Source organism: Nematolebias whitei, chromosome 1 (assembly GCF_014905685.2).
Source record: "Nematolebias whitei isolate Nwh7 chromosome 1, NemWhi1, whole genome shotgun sequence".
NCBI lineage: Eukaryota > Metazoa > Chordata > Actinopteri > Cyprinodontiformes > Rivulidae > Nematolebias > Nematolebias whitei.
In genome coordinates, this window is record NC_056498.1 from 44,954,933 (window position 1) to 44,976,128 (window position 21,196).

General features: G+C 43.7%; 2 protein-coding genes across 2 annotated transcripts in view; both read right to left on the reverse strand.

Annotated features, from left to right (window-relative positions):
- LOC119421085 overlaps window positions 1-21,196 on the reverse strand; it is a gene marked incomplete at its 3' end in the record, with an annotated part of 641,076 nt that overhangs the window by 107,939 nt on the left and 511,941 nt on the right.
- On the reverse strand, window positions 12,117-19,551 carry LOC119421423 (cytoplasmic polyadenylation element-binding protein 2). Its single transcript, XM_037688814.1, has 5 exons — window positions 19,356-19,551; window positions 16,576-16,694; window positions 14,146-14,260; window positions 13,607-13,788; window positions 12,117-12,424 (listed from the first exon to the last, which is right to left on the reverse strand). The coding sequence occupies exons 1-5, from the start codon at window positions 19,549-19,551 to the stop codon at window positions 12,197-12,199; spliced, it is 840 nt and encodes a 279-aa protein (XP_037544742.1). The 3' UTR covers window positions 12,117-12,196.

Below are 21,196 nucleotides of genomic sequence, written 5' to 3' on the forward strand. Positions count from 1 at the left end.
CCTGCAGCCAGCCGGAGGATCCAGAACCTGCAGCCAGCCGGAGGATCTGCTGGACTCCTCATCTAGCGATGTTTACAAGGAACCAGGAAAATCATTGCACCGTGAGCACCCGTGACCACGACATCAGAAGGTCCAAGATGAAACTGGTACCTTAAACTCGTCACGAGTATTTTAAAGGATTCTAGATTGTACATATTTCTGTAATTTCTGCTTTTTGTTTAAGATGGTGGAATTGTAATAAATTCTGCAAACATTTGACGTACTTCTCTTTTTAACTGGTGGCCAGTAGATGGTGGCGTCGTAACACGAGGATCGTGAGGACACTGGTTTATTGAGGCAAACTGGACACATGCAGGGTTCCAGCAGTTCATGAAAAAACTAAATTTTCAGAGTTTTCCTGAAACTCCAGGAGATACTTGTCACATGAAATCTCAGAACTTGGTGGTGAACAGGATCCCATTCAGAGGTGATGGTAAGGATACTGTGTACTGCGGAACGTGCCTACAGCAACTTTACTGATGTACTGCCTAACAAACTGAACAGCCACTCCAAGGATACATGTACTGTGTACTGTGTACTGAGAACATGGACTTGATGCTGGAATACTAGCATTACTACACCAACAGCAGATCTGTTCAAGTTCCCTGTCTGGAAAATATGCGTTATTTTCCAGGTGTTTCCCTGATTTCCAGTCACTTGGTCCCTGAGATAAGTTTAGGATGATGTAAATTTACAGAGGTGGATTTGTATTTTAAGTTTAAAGTCGAGAAGCTTTCAGAAAACTGGCACTGGAAAACGATCTAATGGTCGAAGGAAACTTCCACTTTGAGTCTCCTGTATGTTCCTCTTTACCCTCTAGCTGTTCTGGGTCAAAATGACTCGTGTCCTCAGTTTCAAAACAGAGGACACGAGTCATTTTGACCTCAGTGACTGAGGCCTGTGGGGTCATTTTGACCAAGGGCAGAAGCTTTTATTTATTTATTTTTTTTTTACTGTGGAAATATGTCTGGGTGGAGTTTCAGGAGTGATTAGTGACAAAAGGTTCTCGGCAAAGGAAAAGTTTACAAGACAGTGGTGAGACCAGCTCTGTTGTATGGTCTGGAGACAGAGACATGGACAAAAAGACAGGAGACAGAACAGGAAGTGTCAGAAATGAAGATGTTGAGGTTCTCCTTAGGAGTGACAAGGATGGAGAAGATCAGGAATGAGATCATCAGAGGTACAGCACAGGTTGGACAACTGGGAGATATGACCAGACTGAGATGGTTTGGACATGTCCAGAGGAGGGATGGTGGTTTGGACATGTCCAGAGGAGGGACAGTGGTTTGGACACGTCCAGAGGAGGGACAGTGGGTATATTGGTAGAAGTATGTTAAAAATGCAACTGCCAGAAAAAAACGGGAGATAAACGGAGGTGCTGAACGTTTGTGAACTCTTTATTTTTCTATATTTCTTCATAAATGACCTAAAACTTGTTCAGGTTTTCACACAAGTCCTAAAAGGAGAAGAAGAGAACCCAGTTAAACAAATGTGACTAAAACATTATACATGGTCATTTATTGAGGAAAATGATCCAAAGTTGCGAATGGTAAGAGTACGTGTACTTCAGTACCTGGTGTGAACCCACCCCCAAACGTTTCTGGTAACTGCTGATCAGTCATGCTCACTGGCTTGGAGGAATTTTACTCCATACAGAACATCAACTCTGGATGTTGGTGGTTTCCTCACATGAACTGCAGCTTCAGGTTCTTCCACAACATCTGGATTAGATGGTCAGGACTTTGACTTGGTCATTCCACAACATGACCTTTATTCTTCTTGAACTTGTGCACTGAAGGTCATTGTGTTGCTGCATGACCCACCTTCTCTTCAGATTCAGTTCATGGACAGATGTCCTGATATAATTCAGAATTCAGTGTTCCATCAATGATGGCATGAAGTCCTGGTCCAGATGCAGCAAAACGGGCCCAGATCATGCTACCACCATCATGTTTCACAAATGTGAGATGGTTCTGCTGGAATGCAGTTTTCCTTTCTCCAAACATAACACTTTTCATTTGAACCAAAAGTTCTATTTTGGTCTCATCGTCCACAAAACGTTCTTCCAACACACTTCTGGTTTGTCCACGTGATCTGTATCAAACTGCAGACGAGCAGCCATGTTCTTTTTGGAGAGCATCGTCTTTCTCCTTCAACCCTGCCATGACAACATTGTTGTTCAGTGTTCTCCCGATGGTGGACTCATGAACATCATCAGTCCAGAGAGAGAAGTTCCCCTGGGGTCCTTTGTGACCTCGCCCACTAGTCCACATCTTGCTCTTAAGAGTGATCTTTGTTGCTCCACCACTCCTGGGGTGGGGTAATGGTCTTGAATGTCCTCCATTTGTACACAGTCTGTCTGATGGTGGATTGGTGGAGTCCAAGCTCTTCAGAGATGTTTGTAACCTTTTCCAGCCTGATGAACATCAACAACTTTTTTTTTTCTGAGCTCAGAAATCTCCTTTGTTCCTGCCATGATCCACTTCCACCAACATCTTGTGAAGAGCACTTTGATATATCCTGTTCTTTAAATTAAACCGGGTGACCACTCACACCTGATCATCCTCATTGATGGAAACATCTGACTCTAATTTCACCTTCAAATTAACTAATAATCCTACAGGTTCACATACTTTTACCAGTTTAAACTGAGAGAATGTTTCATTTTAAGGGAAAAATCTGTTGTTTCCAAATTTCATGGCGTCAACAAATCCCAAAAAAGTTGGGACAAGTCCATTTTTGCCACTGTGTGGCATCCCCCCTTCTTCTTACAACACTCACAGACGTCTGGGGACAGAGGAGACCAGTTTCTCCAGTTTAGAAATAGGAATGCTCTCCCATTCATGTCTAATACAGGCCTCTAACTGTTCAATCGTCTTGAGCCTTCTTTGTGGCACCTTCCTCTTTATGATGCACCAAATGTTCTCTGTAGGTGAAAGATCTGGACTGCAGGCTGGCCATTTCAGTACCCGGATCCTTCTCCTACGTAGCCATGATGTTGTGATTGCTGCAGAATGTGGTCTGGCATTATGGTGTTGAAAAATGCAGGGTCTTCCCTGAAAGAGATGACGTCTAGATGGGAGCATATTTTGTTCTAGAACCTGAACATAGTTCTCTGCATTAATGGTGCCTTTCCAGACATGCAAGCTGCCCATGCCACAAGTGCTCATGCAACCCCATACCATCAGTGATGCAGGCTTCTGAACGGAGCGTTGATAACAACTTGGGCTATCCTTGTCCTCTCTGGTCCGGATGACATGGCGTCCCAGTGTTCCATAAAGAACTTCAAATCGTGACTCATCTGACACAGAACAGTCTTCCATTTTGCCACACTCCATTTTAAATGACCCCTGGCTCAGTGCAAACGTCTGAGCTTGTGGAGCTTCTTAGAAATGGCTTCCTCTTTGCACTGTAGAGTTTCAGCTGGCAACGGCGGATGGCACAGTGGATTGTGTTCACTGACAATGCTTTCTGGAAGTATTCCTGAGCCCATTCTGTTATTTCCTTGACAGTGGCATTCCTGTTTGAGGTGCAGTGACGTTTAAGGGCCCGGAGATCACGAGCATCCAGTAGAGTTTTACGGCCTTGACCCTTACGCACAGCGATTGTTCCAGATTCTCTGAATCTTTTGATGATGTTATGCACGGTTTATGATGATAACTTAAAAGTCTTTGCTATTTTACGCTGGGTAACACCATTCTGGTATTGCTGCACTATCTTTCTGTGCAACAATGGTGGAATTGGTGATCCTCTTACCATCTTGGCTTCTGAGAGACACTGACACTCTGAGAAGCTCTTTTTATACCCAATCATGTTGTCAATTGACCTAATTACTGTTAATTGGTCTTCCAGCTGTTCGTTATATGCTCAATTTCCTTTTTCCAGCCACTTATTGCTACTTGTCCCAACTTTTTTGGGATTTGTTGACACTGAAATTGTGAATCAAGATATTTTTCCTTTTAAAATGTTACATTTACTCAGATTAAACTTTTGATCTGTCATCTGTTATATTACGAATAAAATATTGACATTTGCCATCTCCACATCATTGCATTCAGTTTTTATTCACAATTTGTGTAGTGTCCCAGCTTTTTTGGAATCCGGTTTGTATCTTTCTACAGCCTCTTCCAGCTCTTCTGGGAGGATTCTAAGGCGTTCCCAGGCCAACCGAGAACATAGTCTTCCCCGGGGTCTTCTCCCAGTTGGACATGCCCGAAGCATCTCCATAGTAAAGCGCCAGGGGGGCATCCTTACCAGATGCCCGAACCACCTCAACCGGCTCCTCTCGACGTGGAGGAGTAGCGGTTCTACTCAGTCTCTCTCGGATAACTGAATTTCTCACCCTGTCTCCAAGGGAGAGTCCAGCTACCCTGCAGAGGAATCATTTCAACCACCTGTATCTGTTGTTATGGCCCAATGCTTTCCTTTTGGCCTCTCAACAGGTCTGTGTTTCAGTGCTCCTAAGTGTTGTTGATCAATCAATCAACCTTTATTTATACAGGTAAATCCCATTGAGCCTCGAGGACTCATTTACAAGAGAGACCTGATTTCAACAAAGAAAGATGACAACAATGGACAACAGCAACAACAATAAGCAGTTATAAAAACTCATACTACAGTTTTTTTTTTTTTTAACAAATAGGATGGCTAAAAGGAAAAAGGTAACAAAACCAAAAAAACTACTAGATTCCGAGACAAATGTATAAAACTAAAAACAGGAACATGTCTGCATTGGTCCCTGCCAGGAGTCCAACAGATTCTTAAAGCCACGTTGATTGGAAGTGGAGGCAGCTGGCCAGTGTCTCCAGAAGAGCTTCAGATCCAAGATCCACCACTTGCTCTCATTTCGCACTCTCCCTTCTTGACCTCTCTTCTCCAGCCAGCCATTGTTTTTGTTAAATAAATCTTATCCCTTGCGTTGCTTCCCCTTTGTTATGGTCCTAGAGCAAGGCCGTAACAAATTGGGGACTCGTCTGTGATCTCATTCTTTCTGTCACTACCCAGAGCTCATGACCATAGGTGAGGGTAGGAACGTAGACAGACCCGTAAATGGAGAGCTTTGTCTTACAATTCGGCTCTCTCTTGACTACAACGGACCGGTACAAAGTCCACAACACTGCAGATACTGCACCAATCCTTCTGTCAGTCTCACGCTCCATTCTTCCCTCACTCGTGAACAAAACCCTGAGATACTTGAACTCCTCCACTTGAGGCAGAACCTCACCCTCGACCCGAAGAGAGCAATCCACCCTTTTCCGGTTGAGGACCATGGCCTCAGATTTGGAGGTGCTGATTCTCATCCCAGCCACTTCACACTGCTGTGAACCGCTTCAGTGAGAGCTGAAGGTCATGGCACGATGACGCCAATGGGACCACATCATCTGCAAAAAGCAGAGACAGAATTCTGAGGCCACCGAATCGGAAACCCACCGTCAGCTGGCTGCACCGAAAAATTCTGTCCATAAAAGTTATGAACAGAATCTGTGACAACGGGCAGCACTGGCGGAGTCCTCCACCCTGAAGGGGTCCGACTTACTACTGGCAATGCGAATCAAACTCTCGCTCCGCTTGTATAGGGACTGAACAGCCCGTAACAACGGACCTCCAATCCCATACTCACGGAGCACCCCCCCATAGTGTACCCCGAGGAACACGGTCAAATGCCTTCTCCAAGTCCACAAAACGCATGTAGACTGGATGGGCAAACTCCCATGACCCTTCGAGGACCCTAGTGAGGGTAAAGAGCTGATTCAGCGTTCCACGGCCAGGACGGAACCCACATGGTTCCTCCTGGATCTGAGGTTCAACCAACAATCTGACTTTCTTCTCCAGTACCCCTGAATAGACCTTACCAGGGAGGCTAAGGAGAGTGATGCCCCTATAATTGGAGCACACCCTCCGATCCCCCTTTTTGAAGAGGGGGACCACCACCCCAGTCTGCCAGTCTAGTGGCACTGCCCCCGATGTCCATGCAACGTTACAAAGGCGTGTCAACCAAGACAGCCCTACAACATCCAGAGCCTTAAAGAAATCAAGGTGACTCTCAACCACTCCTGGAGCCCTGCATGCCGCCTCGGAGCTTTTTAACTGCCTTGACGACCTCAGCCAGTTATGGACGGATCAACCCCAAAGTCCCCTGACTGCTTCCTCCATGAAAGACCTGCTGGTGGGATGGAGTAGGTCAGAGAAGTATTCCTTCCACCTCCTCACGACATCACTGGTTGAGGTCAACAGCACCCACCTTCACTGAACACGGTGTTAGTAAAAAGCTGCTTTTCCCTCCTCGGCCGCCTGATGGTTTGCCAGAATCTCCTCGGAGCTGACTGAGGGTCTCTATCCAAGGTCTCACGGAACTCCTCCCACATCCAAGCTTTTGCCTCAGCAACAGCCAAAGCTGCGGACCACTTGGCCCTCCGGTACTCCTCAGCTGCCTCCGGAGTCCTACTGGCCAACAAGGACCGATAGGACGACTCCTTCAGATTGACAGCTTCCGTAACCCGGGGTGTCTACCATCGAGTTCGTAGATGGACACCTCGAGAAGCACAGACAACCTTGCGGCCACAACAAGGCAGCTACCTCAACAAGTGAAGTGCGGAACATGGACCACTCGGACTCAATGTCGTCACTTCAGCTGGGATGTGGTTAAATCTCTACTGGAGGTGTGAGTTGAAGATCTCTGATCATTTTCCTCAAATAAATGACAAATGAGATAAAAATATACTTTAACTGGGTTGTCTTGATCTACTTTCAGGACTTGTGTGAAAATCTGATGTTTTAGATCATATTGATGCAGAAATATAGAAAATTAAAGAGTTCACAAACTTTCAGCACCACTGTACGTTTGTCCGTGTTTAAACCGTTACTAAACCCAAGTTGTTCCACCATGTCTAACCTGTCTACTTCCTATTTATGACTCCATTAGACCGTTTAGGCGTACCTGGGGATGGATTACTTCCCGAGGTGGTACTCTGTAAACCCTGAACCACATTTTGAACCTCAGAGATCGACTTGTTGATCTGTGCAGGAGTAAAGAATATGTACAAATGTAATTAATATTCTCAAAGTATTAAAGGAGCAATAAGGAGAAAAGCACAAGTCCATGAGGACTATTAACACACCTGCATACAGTCAAGGCCAGAGTGACTCATTTAATGTTTCATATGAAAGTCAAGCTCAGTGACACCAGTTACTGTAGGAAACAATCAGCGGCATTTGTTTTCCATGTTTACACCACAACATACTGCATGTACGCTCGGTTCTGATATTTATTTTATTGCCCATTCCCTTGACGACACTCCAAATCACTAATACATCACCAACCACCAATCTGTTTCTGTAGTGGATCATTTTCACATGTCAGCAAGTCAACACAAAGCTCAGCAAAAAACAAGACCGCTTACAATACCCCCCCCCCCCCCCAACTTAAAAAAATAAAAGTGAACAAATGGAAAATGTAAAAGAATTAAAGCCCCAAAAAATAATTTATTAAAAGTAGAAATACAAAATAGCATTGACATTGACCAGATGTGGAAAATTTCTCCCTCAACAGTTGACAAAGTTTGTAAAGAAAAATGTAAAATTAAATAAAAAAAATTAAATGTTACCTTTATTTTTATTTTAGCAAAACTTTCTAAAAAAATGAAACATTTTTAGTACAAAGGCTACATTACCACTGGAGGGTACGACCAGGAAGAGTAGGTAATATACAGTAGAAAATGATTTTGGTGGATCACAAGTTTGTAATGAAAATTACTCTGCAATAAAGATTTACGAGTATTTCTTTTTTCTACAAACAGTATTGCACATTACAACAAAGAATCAAGGTTCTTAGCCTTTAAGAAAAATTCAAGTTTTGCATGAACAGAAGGCCGTCACTCAACTGACGGAGTGGGGATAGAGAGCATTTTGATACAAGTGACAATTATCCTGTCTGCTTGGTGGTCAAATACTTTGGATGCTTTATAGTGGGGCTTCTGCACAAACGTACCAACGCCACACGTCATAGCTACAATTATATCTATATGTAGATAGATATATCTAGATGGGAGATAGATAAGAGATAGAAATAGATATATAGTAGCTACCAACATGGTCACATGGGTCGTAGCTTCAATATGACCCGTAACTACGTACGTGGCTACGTGTTGTATATGTCGTAGCTTTCAACATGGCTACATGGACTATAGCAACGTGGCTCCAAACAATTCTACCCAACCTTTTAGATAAGTTGGGTCATGTTACATTAGCCTATGTTTTGGTGGCCAGTTGCAGCGTCTAGTTCCTTTTCTCTTTTTGCAAATTCCAGTGGTTTTCCGATTTGCAATTTGAACACTGTTAAGTCGGGTGGATTACCATTCCTGGTCCGAGTTCCCAGGTACTTAACCTATGAGCTAACGGCAATTAGCCAACGTTAGCTAGTCGTTACAGTTAAAGTGGACCATTTGTAAATCAGATTTTCTCATCTTGGAACAAAATAAAAGTTTACTGCAGTTCAACATAGGCTCTACAGTGTTTGAATGTTCACAACAGTCGGGTTTATACTACACAATTATGTAATTCGCTGTAAGTGCTACAGCTAGCTGCTGCTGAACTGAAACGGGAAGCTGACGTGTAAAGCAACAGCAATTTGGAGATTAATGTTTTAGGATGGCAACAATCCACTTTGCCTTTATCTGCTTAAGTTCGCTCGTTACCGTCAGAATGAAACCATTTTTGACAAAAGTCTTTCAAAGAACGTTTATAACCTTTTCACAGAACCAGAAATAAACTTTTTAATAGACATTATTTTATTTCTACCTTCGGTTGTCCAGTGATTTCCACAAGTTTTTATTTTTTCTAAATTTGTCAAATTAACAAATCATAATTATGTTGCTTTTTTACTTTTTTTTTTTTTTTTTTACAAAACAAAAAAGGACCACAAACTTTTAGAAAGCATAAAATATTAAATAAAAAAAACACACAAACAAAAACTGAAGATTTGTTTTTCTCAACTCTGGTCAACAGTAAATGATTGAATAGAAGTTGACAGAATCAGTTTTGTGTCAGAGCACCTGATATTCAGCTTCTGTATATTTTGACTGATTCAAGCAGAGGATTCGGTTTCTTCCACTGCAACAAGAGAGAATACTCGAACTACGTCATTATATTAGTTATAAAACTCCTTCCACTGTATTTTCAAAAATAAATTCTCAACAAGAGCAAAAAAGCATAATAAACTAAAAACAACCATCTGTTAAATTCATCTTAAAGAATTAAATTAATATATTTTTAATCTGAATAAACGTAGAAAATATCTCTTAATATATTTCAAAATTGAGGTATTGCAAAATATTTGTCAGTCTTTTTTCTCTTTATGTCCTTGAACAAAAAGACGTGCTGACTTCTGCTTCGATACAAAGTGTCGTGCACAACAAATATCTACCGTAGAAGGCACAAACGTAGAAAACTATCAGGGCGGGGAAAGGAAAGTCACAAAAAATTCCCAGAACTCTGTTTAAATAAAGATGCTTATTATTACTCACGGTTAGCTTTTTGATTTTGTCAGTAAAAAAATAAAAAATAAATTCTGCCTCGTTATAGTTAGCATTTCTTGCACAAACGGGAAACAAAATCATCCTAAAATAGAAAATAAAACAGTTTACGACTAATATAAAATGGAAAGGAAATCCCCCTCATTGACCAATTTCCCGCCAAATCAGAGCTGATAGTCTTTAGCAGTTTCTACGACTTCATGACCACCAGTTTTACTCGTTTGTGTTTAAAACAAACTCCCTTTGCTAAAAAACAACAAATATTTATCAGTTTTCTTTAAACAGGTCCATTACTTCAAGCTTTGCAGGAAAAAAATCTGGATAAATGCGTTAACCTGGCTCACACATTAGCATGTTCTGCTAACCTTTTCCCGCCATCTCCCCCTTGTTTATCATCAGCTCAGTTCGTCATTCTGAGGTCTCTTGCAGCTTTTATGCTGCAACGTTCAGTCTACACTTCTCTGGATATTTTAACTGTTAAAACCATTTCTCAAGATTTCCGGTGAGAAAAACGTGTTTTAAGAAGCGTTTGTGTCGTAGCCGCACAGACTCCGGAGATGTGAAGGTTTTCACAAACTACCTGCTTTGCTCACGCCAACTTTTGTGCTCTAGAAACCAAAATAATCTTTTTTTATTTTAGCAGTTTTCTTTTCCTGTCTTGCTTTATTCAAACTGGATCATAGACCGAAATGTTAATAACTGAATCCAGTTTCTCCCTCGGCTGACCGCTGGCTGAGGAAGACTCTAAAATGTCCAGAAACATTTGCAGGGATTCTGAAGTTCCTTGTATGAGTCTCCGAGGCTCACAGTTTTGTTTGTATGGAATGGCTGCCAGGGTAGGTACAAAGTGGGCTGAGGTGGGTACGATATTTACAAGCCGTGCATTTTCACAAATTCGCTACTAATTTGGTTTGCAGGTTGCAAAAACTCAAACTGAAACTAAAGGGAAGTTGCCAATTTTGTCAAAATGTTTAGTCTCGAACAGCTGAAGCCCAGTGAGATGCAGCGGTCCCTCGTTTATCGTGGGGGGTCCGTGCCCTGAAGCCCCGCGATAAGTGAGAAACCAACAAGTAGTGAGGGACTACTGTAAGAAACTAAACTGTCAAAATCTTTATCCAAGCTGAGCCTTTTGTTTTTTCATGGTTAATTTGGTTTTGCAGCAGTAAGACTCGTGTGGACGGAGACAAAAACATATCCAGAGGAGTGTCGACTGGACGTCAGACCAACGTTCCTCGCTCTTTGGTTGCCTTTAGGATCGTAAACGTACGCTTCCATCAAACAAAACGCTGATTCTTTCATCCGTTTTTAAGCCATCAGTTTTGAGTGTAAGCTCACGTTTGTTGCGTCTCCTCTTCAAGTCAGACCTGTGTGTGTTTTTGTGCAGGAGTGTGCACAGATGAAAGTCTCCATATATTCACGTGTGCATACACTAGTTACGAAGCTTCACAGGACTTCTATGTCGGACGTTAACAACAGTTAAAGCAAGTCACAGTTCTAGGCATACGAAGAGCTACATACAGTATAAAACATTGCACAAATATATCAACAACCACTGCAAAAAGTACTTTACCTATTAGAGCATTTTAAATGGTTATCCTACATTACATTTGTGATTATTAGTTGTGTTTTTTACCCCCCCTTGGTGGTCCGGATGTGGAGCCGTCAGCCCGGTTTAGTCCAGTCTTTCCTGTCTCTGTCCACTTTTGTGCAAGTTGAACGTGCGTCTAGTTTGTGCAAACGCGGACAGAGTCGAATAGTGGAGACGATACTGAACAGTCTCTAGCATGCAGCAACCTGATAGAAATAAACATGCAGTTGGGGCGACCCATCCTGACCCCCCCCCCAGGAAGTGTTGGGGAGCACCTCACCCCTCCAGAAAAGCCTGTCGACTGGAAACACCCAGTGCTTCTTTCAGAATAAAGTATGTTATGGTACCTGTTCATACCATGGATTTAGCAGCAGTGCATTAACAGAACACTAAAAGATAAAGATATAAAATAAAGACGAAGCAATCGACAGCAAACGGATTTGATTGAATTGAATTAACTCTGAGAGCAAACGTATCGTTTTTCTTTACTCTGGGCAGGACGAGCCCCAACGATTAGGCAGATTGGTTAATCTTGCTACATTTGATGACACCTATTTTGCTTTTCTGTTTGCATTAATTCAAATTACCTTTTGGTAAGCCTTTATTTTTATTAGGGGCAAAATAACTAAAGCAATTTCAAAGTAAGTGCATGCTCCTTTTGCATAAAATTTAAATAATATGTATCTGTACAGATTAGCACAACACAATTTTTTTTTTCAGATGGATTTTTTTGTCTAAGCTTTTGATGGGTCCACCCCGATTCAGTAAGGGGAGGGGTCCAACAGGAAGTACCAAACCCTTTGGTCAACCGAACAGGAAACTGAAAGAAGCCATGAGTCCAACAAACCATTCAGTGATGATCAGTGAGATCTTGGGCCATAGTGCAAATCATGAGCTGAAGGACTTTAGTTTCCCACAGATCTTCATCAGCAGGGACCATCGCACAATGAGTCTGGGTCTGAACATGGTGGGGGAGATGGGGCACTGTCTGATTTATGCTGGAGGGGGATTTCGAGCTCAGGTGTGGGTTCGGTTCCTCTCAGCTCCAGCGGAACGACACGTGTCGGGGGCGGTCGCCCCCCTCCTTCACCAGCGGCTTGTGAAACTCCCGGCCGGCCCGTGAGTGGATGCTGGCCCAGCAGTACTCGCAGTAGTACTGCAGGCAGGTGACGCTGGCACAGAAGAACGGGGCGAACTTGCTGCCGCAGCGTGCCCCCTGGCACTCGTCGCACATCTGGTCATCAAGGACGTACGGCTTCACTTCCACCTGAAAAAACCAGGACAGGAGAAAAAGGTTGGGTTATTTTGACCCGTAAAGACTCTGTCGCTCCGTGGATCGTCCAAAAGAGCCACATGTTCCAACAATGCTCACTAAAAGAAACTATGAGCACATGGAGTCAACTGATCTCAGAACTTGTAAAAACATGACCTGGAGAAAGAAGACAAAAATATCTGTTTGGACGTAGAAACTCCAGAAAAAGTGTCGATGTTGTGGGAACAGGAAGAGACGATGTAACAGTTGGTTAAATCTCCAAAGATCCTCCGTCTTAACCAGCGATTGTGTAAAAAGAGTTACTAAAGTTGTGAAAACTGCAGATCAGTCCAACTTCGTGTTTAAACTCTGATGGTTCGGTGCGAACTCTGAGCTGGAGATCCAGACGGACTGTGTTTACCACCAACCTCTGCTAAACAATGTGTTTATGACTCAACACTGGCATCAAGGCGGATAATCTGGCCTGAGGGTATGAACAGGCCCGGGGTATAATCTAGTCTGGGCCCCTCGTGTGGACGGGGGGTGTATTATGGCCTGCTACACCGGCTTTAGAGCGAGAAGACTTTATTCTTCCTCTAAACGTTAAAACATTTTGTCAGCATAGAGTTACAAACCAAGTCTTATTGGGTTTGGAGAAGATGGACGCTGGAGCTTTTATTGTTTTACATCTCTGAACATTATTCATTCTCCACACAGCTCCAGCTATAATAAAGGTGCTGGAACCCCCACCCCCTGAAGATAAATGATAACTCGGGTGGGCCGGGGCGCCCTGCCCTGCGGAGGCTCGCCTCCCTGGCTGACAACCAGTCTGTCTCGGTCACCGTCTGTCTCGCTGCAACCGGCCGGTGCGCCTTAAATAACCGGGCTGGAGCTCAGCTCTGGGAGATGTTCATGTCAAGAGAACTACTATAATTACACCAAGCTGTGTGTCTGCAGCTGGAAACATCTGTCCTGACGGCTGCAGCCTCACTGATTACACAGCCACGCTCGGCCTCCCGTTGTTGTCGGCTGTGCTGAAAACCCGATGTAATGAAGGTTCTGCTTCACGAGAGACAACAGGAGCAGAGTTCAGCCACACCAGTGACCCCCCACACCCCCACCCTTCGCCCCCGCGCCTGGTTGTGACGCCTCTCTCAGAAAATCGACGCCATGAATGAAGCTCCCGAACTCGCTCACCCGTTTGTCGATGTCGTTGTGCTGCAGCTGAACAAAGCGGGCGCTGATGGCAGCGATGTAGCTCTGCTGGTTGGAGAAGGCCACGCGGCCGGCGCCCTTCGGGTACTTCAGCTCCGGGTCGGTGTCGATGCCGGCGTAGCAAACGCCTCCGTACAGCCGGTTCATGATCATCGCCAACTCCACTGGACAAGAAGAAAGGAACGAAGGAACGGGACGATCAGTGTTTCTAAAATGAAACTTATTTACACGGATATAAAATGTTTTCTTATTTTATATTAACTGGAGAAGAGTCTCAGCGGAGGCAAGGAGCCAACGATGATCCCAGCAACAGAAAGGCTCAGTCATCCATTACAGCATGAATTCATAGCAGGGCGACCTCTGAGCTGCCTTCCAGGAAACCCAGCGTGAGGATTTCTTTCTCTCTGGGAGGACTTTCATCCCCCTGCGGGCTCGGCGCTCCGTGCCAGTTTAATGTTCTGAAGACCATTTGGAGGCTTTAGGGACTCACTGAGAAGATGCAGCTTCATGTCAGCAGTTACCTGCACGCAGAGGCCGCGGCACGCCCCCAACAAAGATGGTTTTACGAGGATCCAAAGGCTGAGAGCCGTCCATGACGAAGTCACTGTCGTTCAGGTTCCAGGGACGGATCTGGACCTGAGGATGAAAAGTAAAAGTCTGAAATGTCTCCGCAGGTAACAAAACAGGTAGCAGAACATAAAACAGCCCTTAGGTACTGAGAAAGTACCCGACACAGAGTTCATACCAGGTACATGATACGTAGGTACCAGGTACGTAACGTATACCCCGCAGGATGAGGTAATACTGGGCTTCCTTATGTAATACTACCAACAAAAAGTTATTTCATCATCATCCAAAGCGCCGCTGAACGTGATTTAACTATCAAGGCCAAAAGATTTGTCTCAGATGAAAACGGTCCCATCTGAAGTCGAACTGCCGACATTTGAACACGTGACCGACGCAATCGTTTTCTAGACAACAATTCATCCCTGAAGTGGAAACACAGAGATCCCGTGGTCTCATTGATGAGCGGAACATTTTCAAAACATCCTTTTCTAACGATGTGATGAGTTTCATTATATAAGTTGTTTGTTGTTGTGGTTTCTCGGTTTCGTCTTGTTTTTCTTTCCGCAGGTCTAGAGTCAGACTTCAATGATGCTGATCTGTGTTCTCTTTATCCCTCTCTCTCTCCTCTATTCCTATCTCCTTTACATTTCAACTCTTCTCTCACTTTTCTGCTTTGTCTTCTTTGTTTTTCATCCCCGTGTCCGTTACATCTGGAACAAGCCCAAAGCAAATTCTAATAAAATTAAATTTATGTATCAAGTGGAGCATTAAGGTCAGCCATGATGCTCTGCTTGTGAAAGTAAATCTGTCGAGCATCACTTTGACACTCTCACAATAATTCTGTGTCACAATGACAGACAGGACAAGAGGAAAAAATAAAAAATGTCCCTTTTTATCGAGGAAACAACAAAACAGCTAATAACCAAGTTTAACCCATCCGTTATCCTCAGAAGGTAATCCACCGTTTACTTTCAGTTTTGTCTCTGATAATTGGATAAAACTTATATTTGGGTTTTTGTGTGAACACAGAGTCAGTTTTCTTTCTGTTTTCCAGTTTTTTATATTTCCATATGGTTTTTCCACTTCTGCATACGTTGAGCTGTTCTCATGTCAAGAGACGTTCGGCTCGTTCAGGTGGTTTCTGTTGCTTTACGGTTTTATCATTTTTATACTTTTCAAAATATTTACTTTATTTACAAATTCACCCTCAAAAAATACATGGAGATCTATTCAGTTCCTTCACAAAAAAACATTGTTCTCTTACAATCCAGCTTCGGTTACTGGCCCTGTTTTTGTCCTCTTCTTCTACTTCTACTGCTTCGAGATAGCCTTTTCATACTTTTAGTTAGCTATCCTTTTGCTACTTTAAGCTTACTTTTGTTGCCTTTTGCTACTTTTAGCTTGTTGTTTGCTACTTTTAGTTGTTTGCTTGCCACTTTTAGCTTTCCTTTTGCTACTGTTAGCTTTCCTTTTGCTACTTTGAGCTTGCTGTTTGCTAATTTTAGCTAACCTTTTGCTGCTTTAGCTAGCTTTTTGCAAGTTTAGCCAGCCTTTTACTACTTTTCACTATCCTTTTGCTACTTTAAGCTTGCATTTTGCTACTTTCAGCTAGCTAATTTTAGCTAGCCTTTTGCTAGGTTGAATTAATGCTACTTTTAGCTAGCCTTTTGTTACTTTAGCTAGCCTTTGGTACTTTTAGCTAGCCTTTTGCTACTTTAGCTAGTCTTTTGCTACTTTTAGCTATCATTTTGCTACTTTAGCTAGCCTTTTGCTACTTTAGCTAGCCTTTTGCTACTTAAGCTAGCCTTTTGCTTCTTTAAGCTATCCTTTGGCTACTTTTAGCTATCCTTTGGCTACTTTTAGCTGTCCTTTGGCTACATTGAGCTTGTTTTTTGCTACTTTTAGCTTGCTGTTTGTTACTTTTAGCTATCCTTTTGCTAATTTTAGTTATCCTTTTACTACTTTAGCTATCCTTTTGCTATTTTAGCTATATCTTTTTGCTACTTTAGCTATATCCTTTTGCTACTTTAGCTATCATTTTGCTACTTTTAGCTATCCCTTTGTTACTTTTAGTTTGCCTTTTGCTACTTTAAGCTTGTTGTTTGCTACTTTTAGCTGTTTGCGTGCTACTTTTAGCTTGCCTTTTGTTACTTTTAGCTATCCTTTTGCTACTTTTACTTTGTTTTTTTAACTTTAGCTACCATTTAGCTTTTTAATTTTTATTTATTTATTTTTGCTTTTAGCTGGTGTTTTGCTTCTTTCAGCTTTAACAGCTAAGTCTCAGCAGTTTCCCGCCCTCCCGCTGTATTTTCACAGCTGTGTAACTTCTTGGTTTTTTTAGGGCGTAGAAGAGGGTGAAGACAGAGGACGGATGTAAAACTCACCGGTTTGTCTTTGATGGTGGGACTGGAGACACACAGGTACAGCTTCCCGTCCTCTTCGATGCAGGCGTCGATCAGGGCCTGAACAGAAGCCTCTTCCTGGAACAGCAGGAACGCGTAGCCTGAGGAATAAAAACAGATTTTAGGAACAAAAATAAACCGACATGTGGATTTTAGCCGCAGGATGCTGCGACCCGTCCTCTGAACATTTTCACATCAATCCTACGACTCAGCCTTTTCCTCCTGTTGACGCTTTTGGACAACGTGAGCTCCAAACAGACACCTGGTCAGGTATCGTTTGTTCGTCCTCCTGTCCTGACAGAGACATACGATATTCAGCAGCTGCAGGTCTTCCTGAGCGAGACATCGGCTGCTCGTGATGTCCTTGTGAAGCAGAAAGTTCACATGGACCCAGTGTGCTGCTGAATTATTTAACTCTGAGAGCAGAGACTTTATCTGAGGCCGGAGAACTGAGCCGCGTCAGGACAGGGGTCTTACACGTGCAGGGTGACCTGGTCGAGCCTCCAGCTGGGTGTTTTCTGAAAGGTTCTACTGAGGCAGCAGCTCCTCGATTATAATAATCAGGTCGATAAAGGAGGTTTGTGTAATTTGCCACAGTCCAGTCAGATGCTAACGGGTCGTGGAAAGCGCTGCACGGTTATTAACATACTGAAGGTTATCGAGCTGAGCAGGGCTGCAAGATTTTCACTAATAGCAGGTGACATCATCCATGATTTAAATATAAACTCAAACCAGTTAACGGACAGTAGCCAAAACTCCTACATGGATCCAACTCTGTCAGTTTTATGAATAATCAACTAGAATTTGACCAACAACCCTGTCAGGTTTCAATATAAGATGCTCTTATCCTCTGCTGATAGTTCATCAAGAGATTCATTCTGTTACAGGGTGTTTTAGAGCCGCACGTCAGGAATACACAAGGAAACTGGTTCTTGTGTCTCATCACGGATCTCTGTTTGTTTAGGAGGTTGAGGTGTTATTGGGGGGGGAGGGGGGGATGTGGCTTCAGGGGAAATCTAAATGGCAGGTCCACAGTCTGAAGGAGGGGACATGTTCCACGACCCCGAGAGGGGGCAGAAAGAAAAATGAACGAGTGCTTCAGATGGAAGGGGAGAAGGAGGGACAGAACGAGACAAACGGACCCTGACGGGACGCTGCAGACCTGAAGCACCGACGTAAAATCACATCTGTACCTTCGGTGTCAACATTTACGACTTTTACTGTAGATGAACATATTCTGTGATATATTCATAAATTAAACAGATTCATTCATTTTTCTGGACTGAATAATATCGTGCATTGAATTTGATAAATGTAACGTGAGACGTTAATTTTCTTTGACCCATCAAAATGAACGTGGTCATTTATTTACAGAATCAAAATTTAACATCAAACATTTACATTAATTTGGCAAATTGAAAATAACAACAGGTTAATTAATCAGTTTACAATTAGAAAACCATACGGCGATGGTTTTCCTTGCTTCATAACAGACATTTCTGAAAATATCTGGAATGATTTCTAGCAAAAAGAAGAGTTTAAAGATGGAAAATGAAGTTTATCTTGAGAGAGATGGGTGAGGGAATTTTGTCAGTATCAGCAACGGCACGCTCCGTTGAGATCCCAGCTTCTTCCTCGGTACACTTAGGTGGTGTAAATCAACTCTTTACCTGGAGGAGATGTCTCCACTGGTACGAAGTTCCATTTAACGCACCCTTTCAGCGTCTCCGTAGGAACAGCTGTGAATCGTCCGAAGTAGTGACGGTACTTGTTCGACACAAGTTCACCTCCCGGTGGACTCACAAGAGGAGTAAGTCCGTCAGAGTTCCACTCAGATGTGGAAGATTGCATAATTCCCACAAGACTCGGACGAACTCCGGATCATGTCTGGACTTCTGTTCTCCCCAGCACTTCTCAGTTCGGCTTGCTCTCCGAACTGAACTCGACTGGAGCTGCTCTCTGCAAACGACTGGTTTGAACTAGGAAGTACCGACATTTAAAGAGTTCTATTTCCGGTTCATTTGGGAGGTTCCTGATTGGTCAAATCGACCAGACAGGGGTGTGTTTTTGTGACGTAAGAGGTCACTAGAAGTCAGAAAAACAGAAAATGTTTTGGAACAGATTGACAATGTTTTAGGGACAGACGAGAGAAATGTTTGGACGAGTTGGGGGAAAACAGGTGCCAGCTTCTCTATATTACGTCTGAGAGGATTTAAAAACATGACAGTTCGTTCCAACAACTTGTTTTCGACCTTTTACCAACTTCACAATTTGCTCATTTCAGACAGAAGATCAGAAAATGCATGAATTACTCCGTAACACATTCCAATTTGATTTCTACTTTGAATGAGGATTAAAAATCACTAATACTGTTTCACAGTTGATTTAAAATGAGTAGTTCACTTCAACATTTAAAAATGGTTTGAACTAAACACACTTTGATTATCAAAACATTTGTAAAATAGTAATGATAATAGAAAAAGAGAGTGTTCTTTCAATTGATCAGTGCAGGACACTTAGAAAGTCTCTGGATGAACTTAATCTTGTGTTTCTGGACTCAAATCAATGAAATAACAGTTCTTGTCCCAGAAAGGCCCCCAAGGCCAGGATTTGACCTCAGGCCTAGTTCACTACATACGACTTTTACCAAGAACTTCTAAAGGTTCTCGAGCTTTAAAGACTCCAGCTCCGGACTCCTCCAGGAACACAGTCGTCCTCAGCGTCTTTTCACCGTTGTGCTAAAATGACCGTCTGCTTCTGACCCCATGCTACGAAACCTTCTGCCGCTTCAATGACCTGATGTTTGTTCTGAACGGAGCCCAGGACGCGTGGCGCAGTGCGGAGCCTCACGCCAGGAGAGAGCAGGTCTGCAGAGGCTCGTGCCTCAGATCGGACGGCTTCCCTCTCGAGGTCCCGGCTCTGCCCGACAGGCTGGGGGATCATGTAAACCAGCAGCATTCGCCACCAGAAAGAGTCCAGTCACAAACCAACAGGCTGGGGGAACCTTTGGCTCTTCTGTAATGGAGACCAGCAGCCCGACTTCAGGAACAGCTTTTAGTTCGGGTGCAGGAAACCACCAAACAGAACCTTTGATCAGACGGTTTACAGGAAGTCTTTACTGGAACCAGAATCTCACTGAGCTGCAACTGGTGAAGACTTGCTGGTGACTTGAAAATGCACAACCTGCACAGCTGTATTCTAGGTCGTGCACATTCTCATGACAGAAAACGTCCACGTCTACAAACGTCTCTGTCAAGTGATCTATCCGTGGATCAGTTAATCATCTGCCACTTATTGATGGTCGGGGTCACAGGGGCAACGGATCCAGGAGGGACACCCCTCTCTCCAGAGACTCTCCAGCTCAGGGATCCCAAGGAGGCCTGAAATTGTTCATAACCCCTCTAATGGGTTCTGGGTCTGGCCCGGGGGGTGCCCTGAAAACCTTCAGGACTCCACCTCACCGGACTCCTTTGGATGAGGAGCAGCAGCTCTCTCTGCTCCTCTCTGAGCCTGGCCAGCCATGAAGGAAGCTCATTCAGCCTCTTGTAGGGCCTCTCATGTCCAAGTGGCCTCAGAGCCGGATGGTGGAGGACGAGCACAGCAGGCCCTTACAACAGGACTCAGGTCCAACTTTGGCACCTGGGGCTCAGACGGACATTAAAAAACTGGTCCAAATCTGCCCGTCTTCATTTCTGCATCGTACTCCAACAGATTAAACCATAAACGTGCACAAATTGGGCTGAGATGGGCGCTACGTGCGCAACTAATTAATGTGCACAGCCCAGAGTCCAGTTTTGTGGGTTAATGTCATGAATTCTGGTCGTAAATGTCACAGAGTGATGCAGGACTTGCAGGTTGCTCTGTTGAAAAAGCTCAGGGTTCAGTGAGACTGCAACAGAAAATTCATCAGTTTTCCCACAGTTCTGAGTCACACGTGGTTTCTCCAGCAGGTCACCCCGACCGAGCTGCTCCCGTCATAAAACACAAAGATTATAACTTTTAGTTTCTCCTGCACTTCAAACCAAAGCGCACGAGCCAATCCAACAGTTCATTTAAAGCAAACCATGATACAGCCACGTTTGAAACTTGTTTCCTTTCCATGAGCTCAAAGTTCCTCCTGCAGAACATTTTATAGAACGTGTTGCTGGATTTTACTGGTAGAACATTTCTGCAGAAATGTTTCTTCTGAGCTACGAAGCACTGACGGCATCAGAGTGTTGTTCAGCGCACCTCACATTCGTCGGAACATTGTGGTTGATTTAACACCCCGGAGCTACTGAATATCAGCAGCGCGTGGAACAAAGTGAGGTCAGCTCCGTGAGAACATTTGGAACAAAGTGAGGTCAGCGCCCTGAGAACGTTTGGCACAAAGTGAGGTCAGCGCCCTGAGAACGTTTGGAACAAAGTGAGGTCAGCGTCATGAGAACGTTTGGAACAAAGTGAGGTCAGCGCCCTGAGAACATTTGGAACAAAGTGAGGTCAGCGCCCTGAGAACGTTTGGCACAAAGTGAGGTCAGCGTCATGAGAACGTTTGGAACAAAGTGAGGTCAGCGCCCTGAGAACATTTGGAACAAAGTGAGGTCAGCGCCTTGAGAACGTTTGG

Coding starts and splice junctions, on each gene's coding strand:
- LOC119421423 (XM_037688814.1), bottom strand. CDS start 19,551: ATGCTGCTGGTTTACATGATCCCCCAGCCTGTCGGGCAGAGCCGGGAC. Junction 14,261..16,575: donor CCACCATCAAAGACAAACCG/GTGAGTTTTACA, acceptor TTTCATCCTCAG/GTCCAGATCCGTCCCTGGAA. Junction 12,425..13,606: donor ACAACGACATCGACAAACGG/GTGAGCGAGTTC, acceptor TGGTTTTTTCAG/GTGGAAGTGAAGCCGTACGT.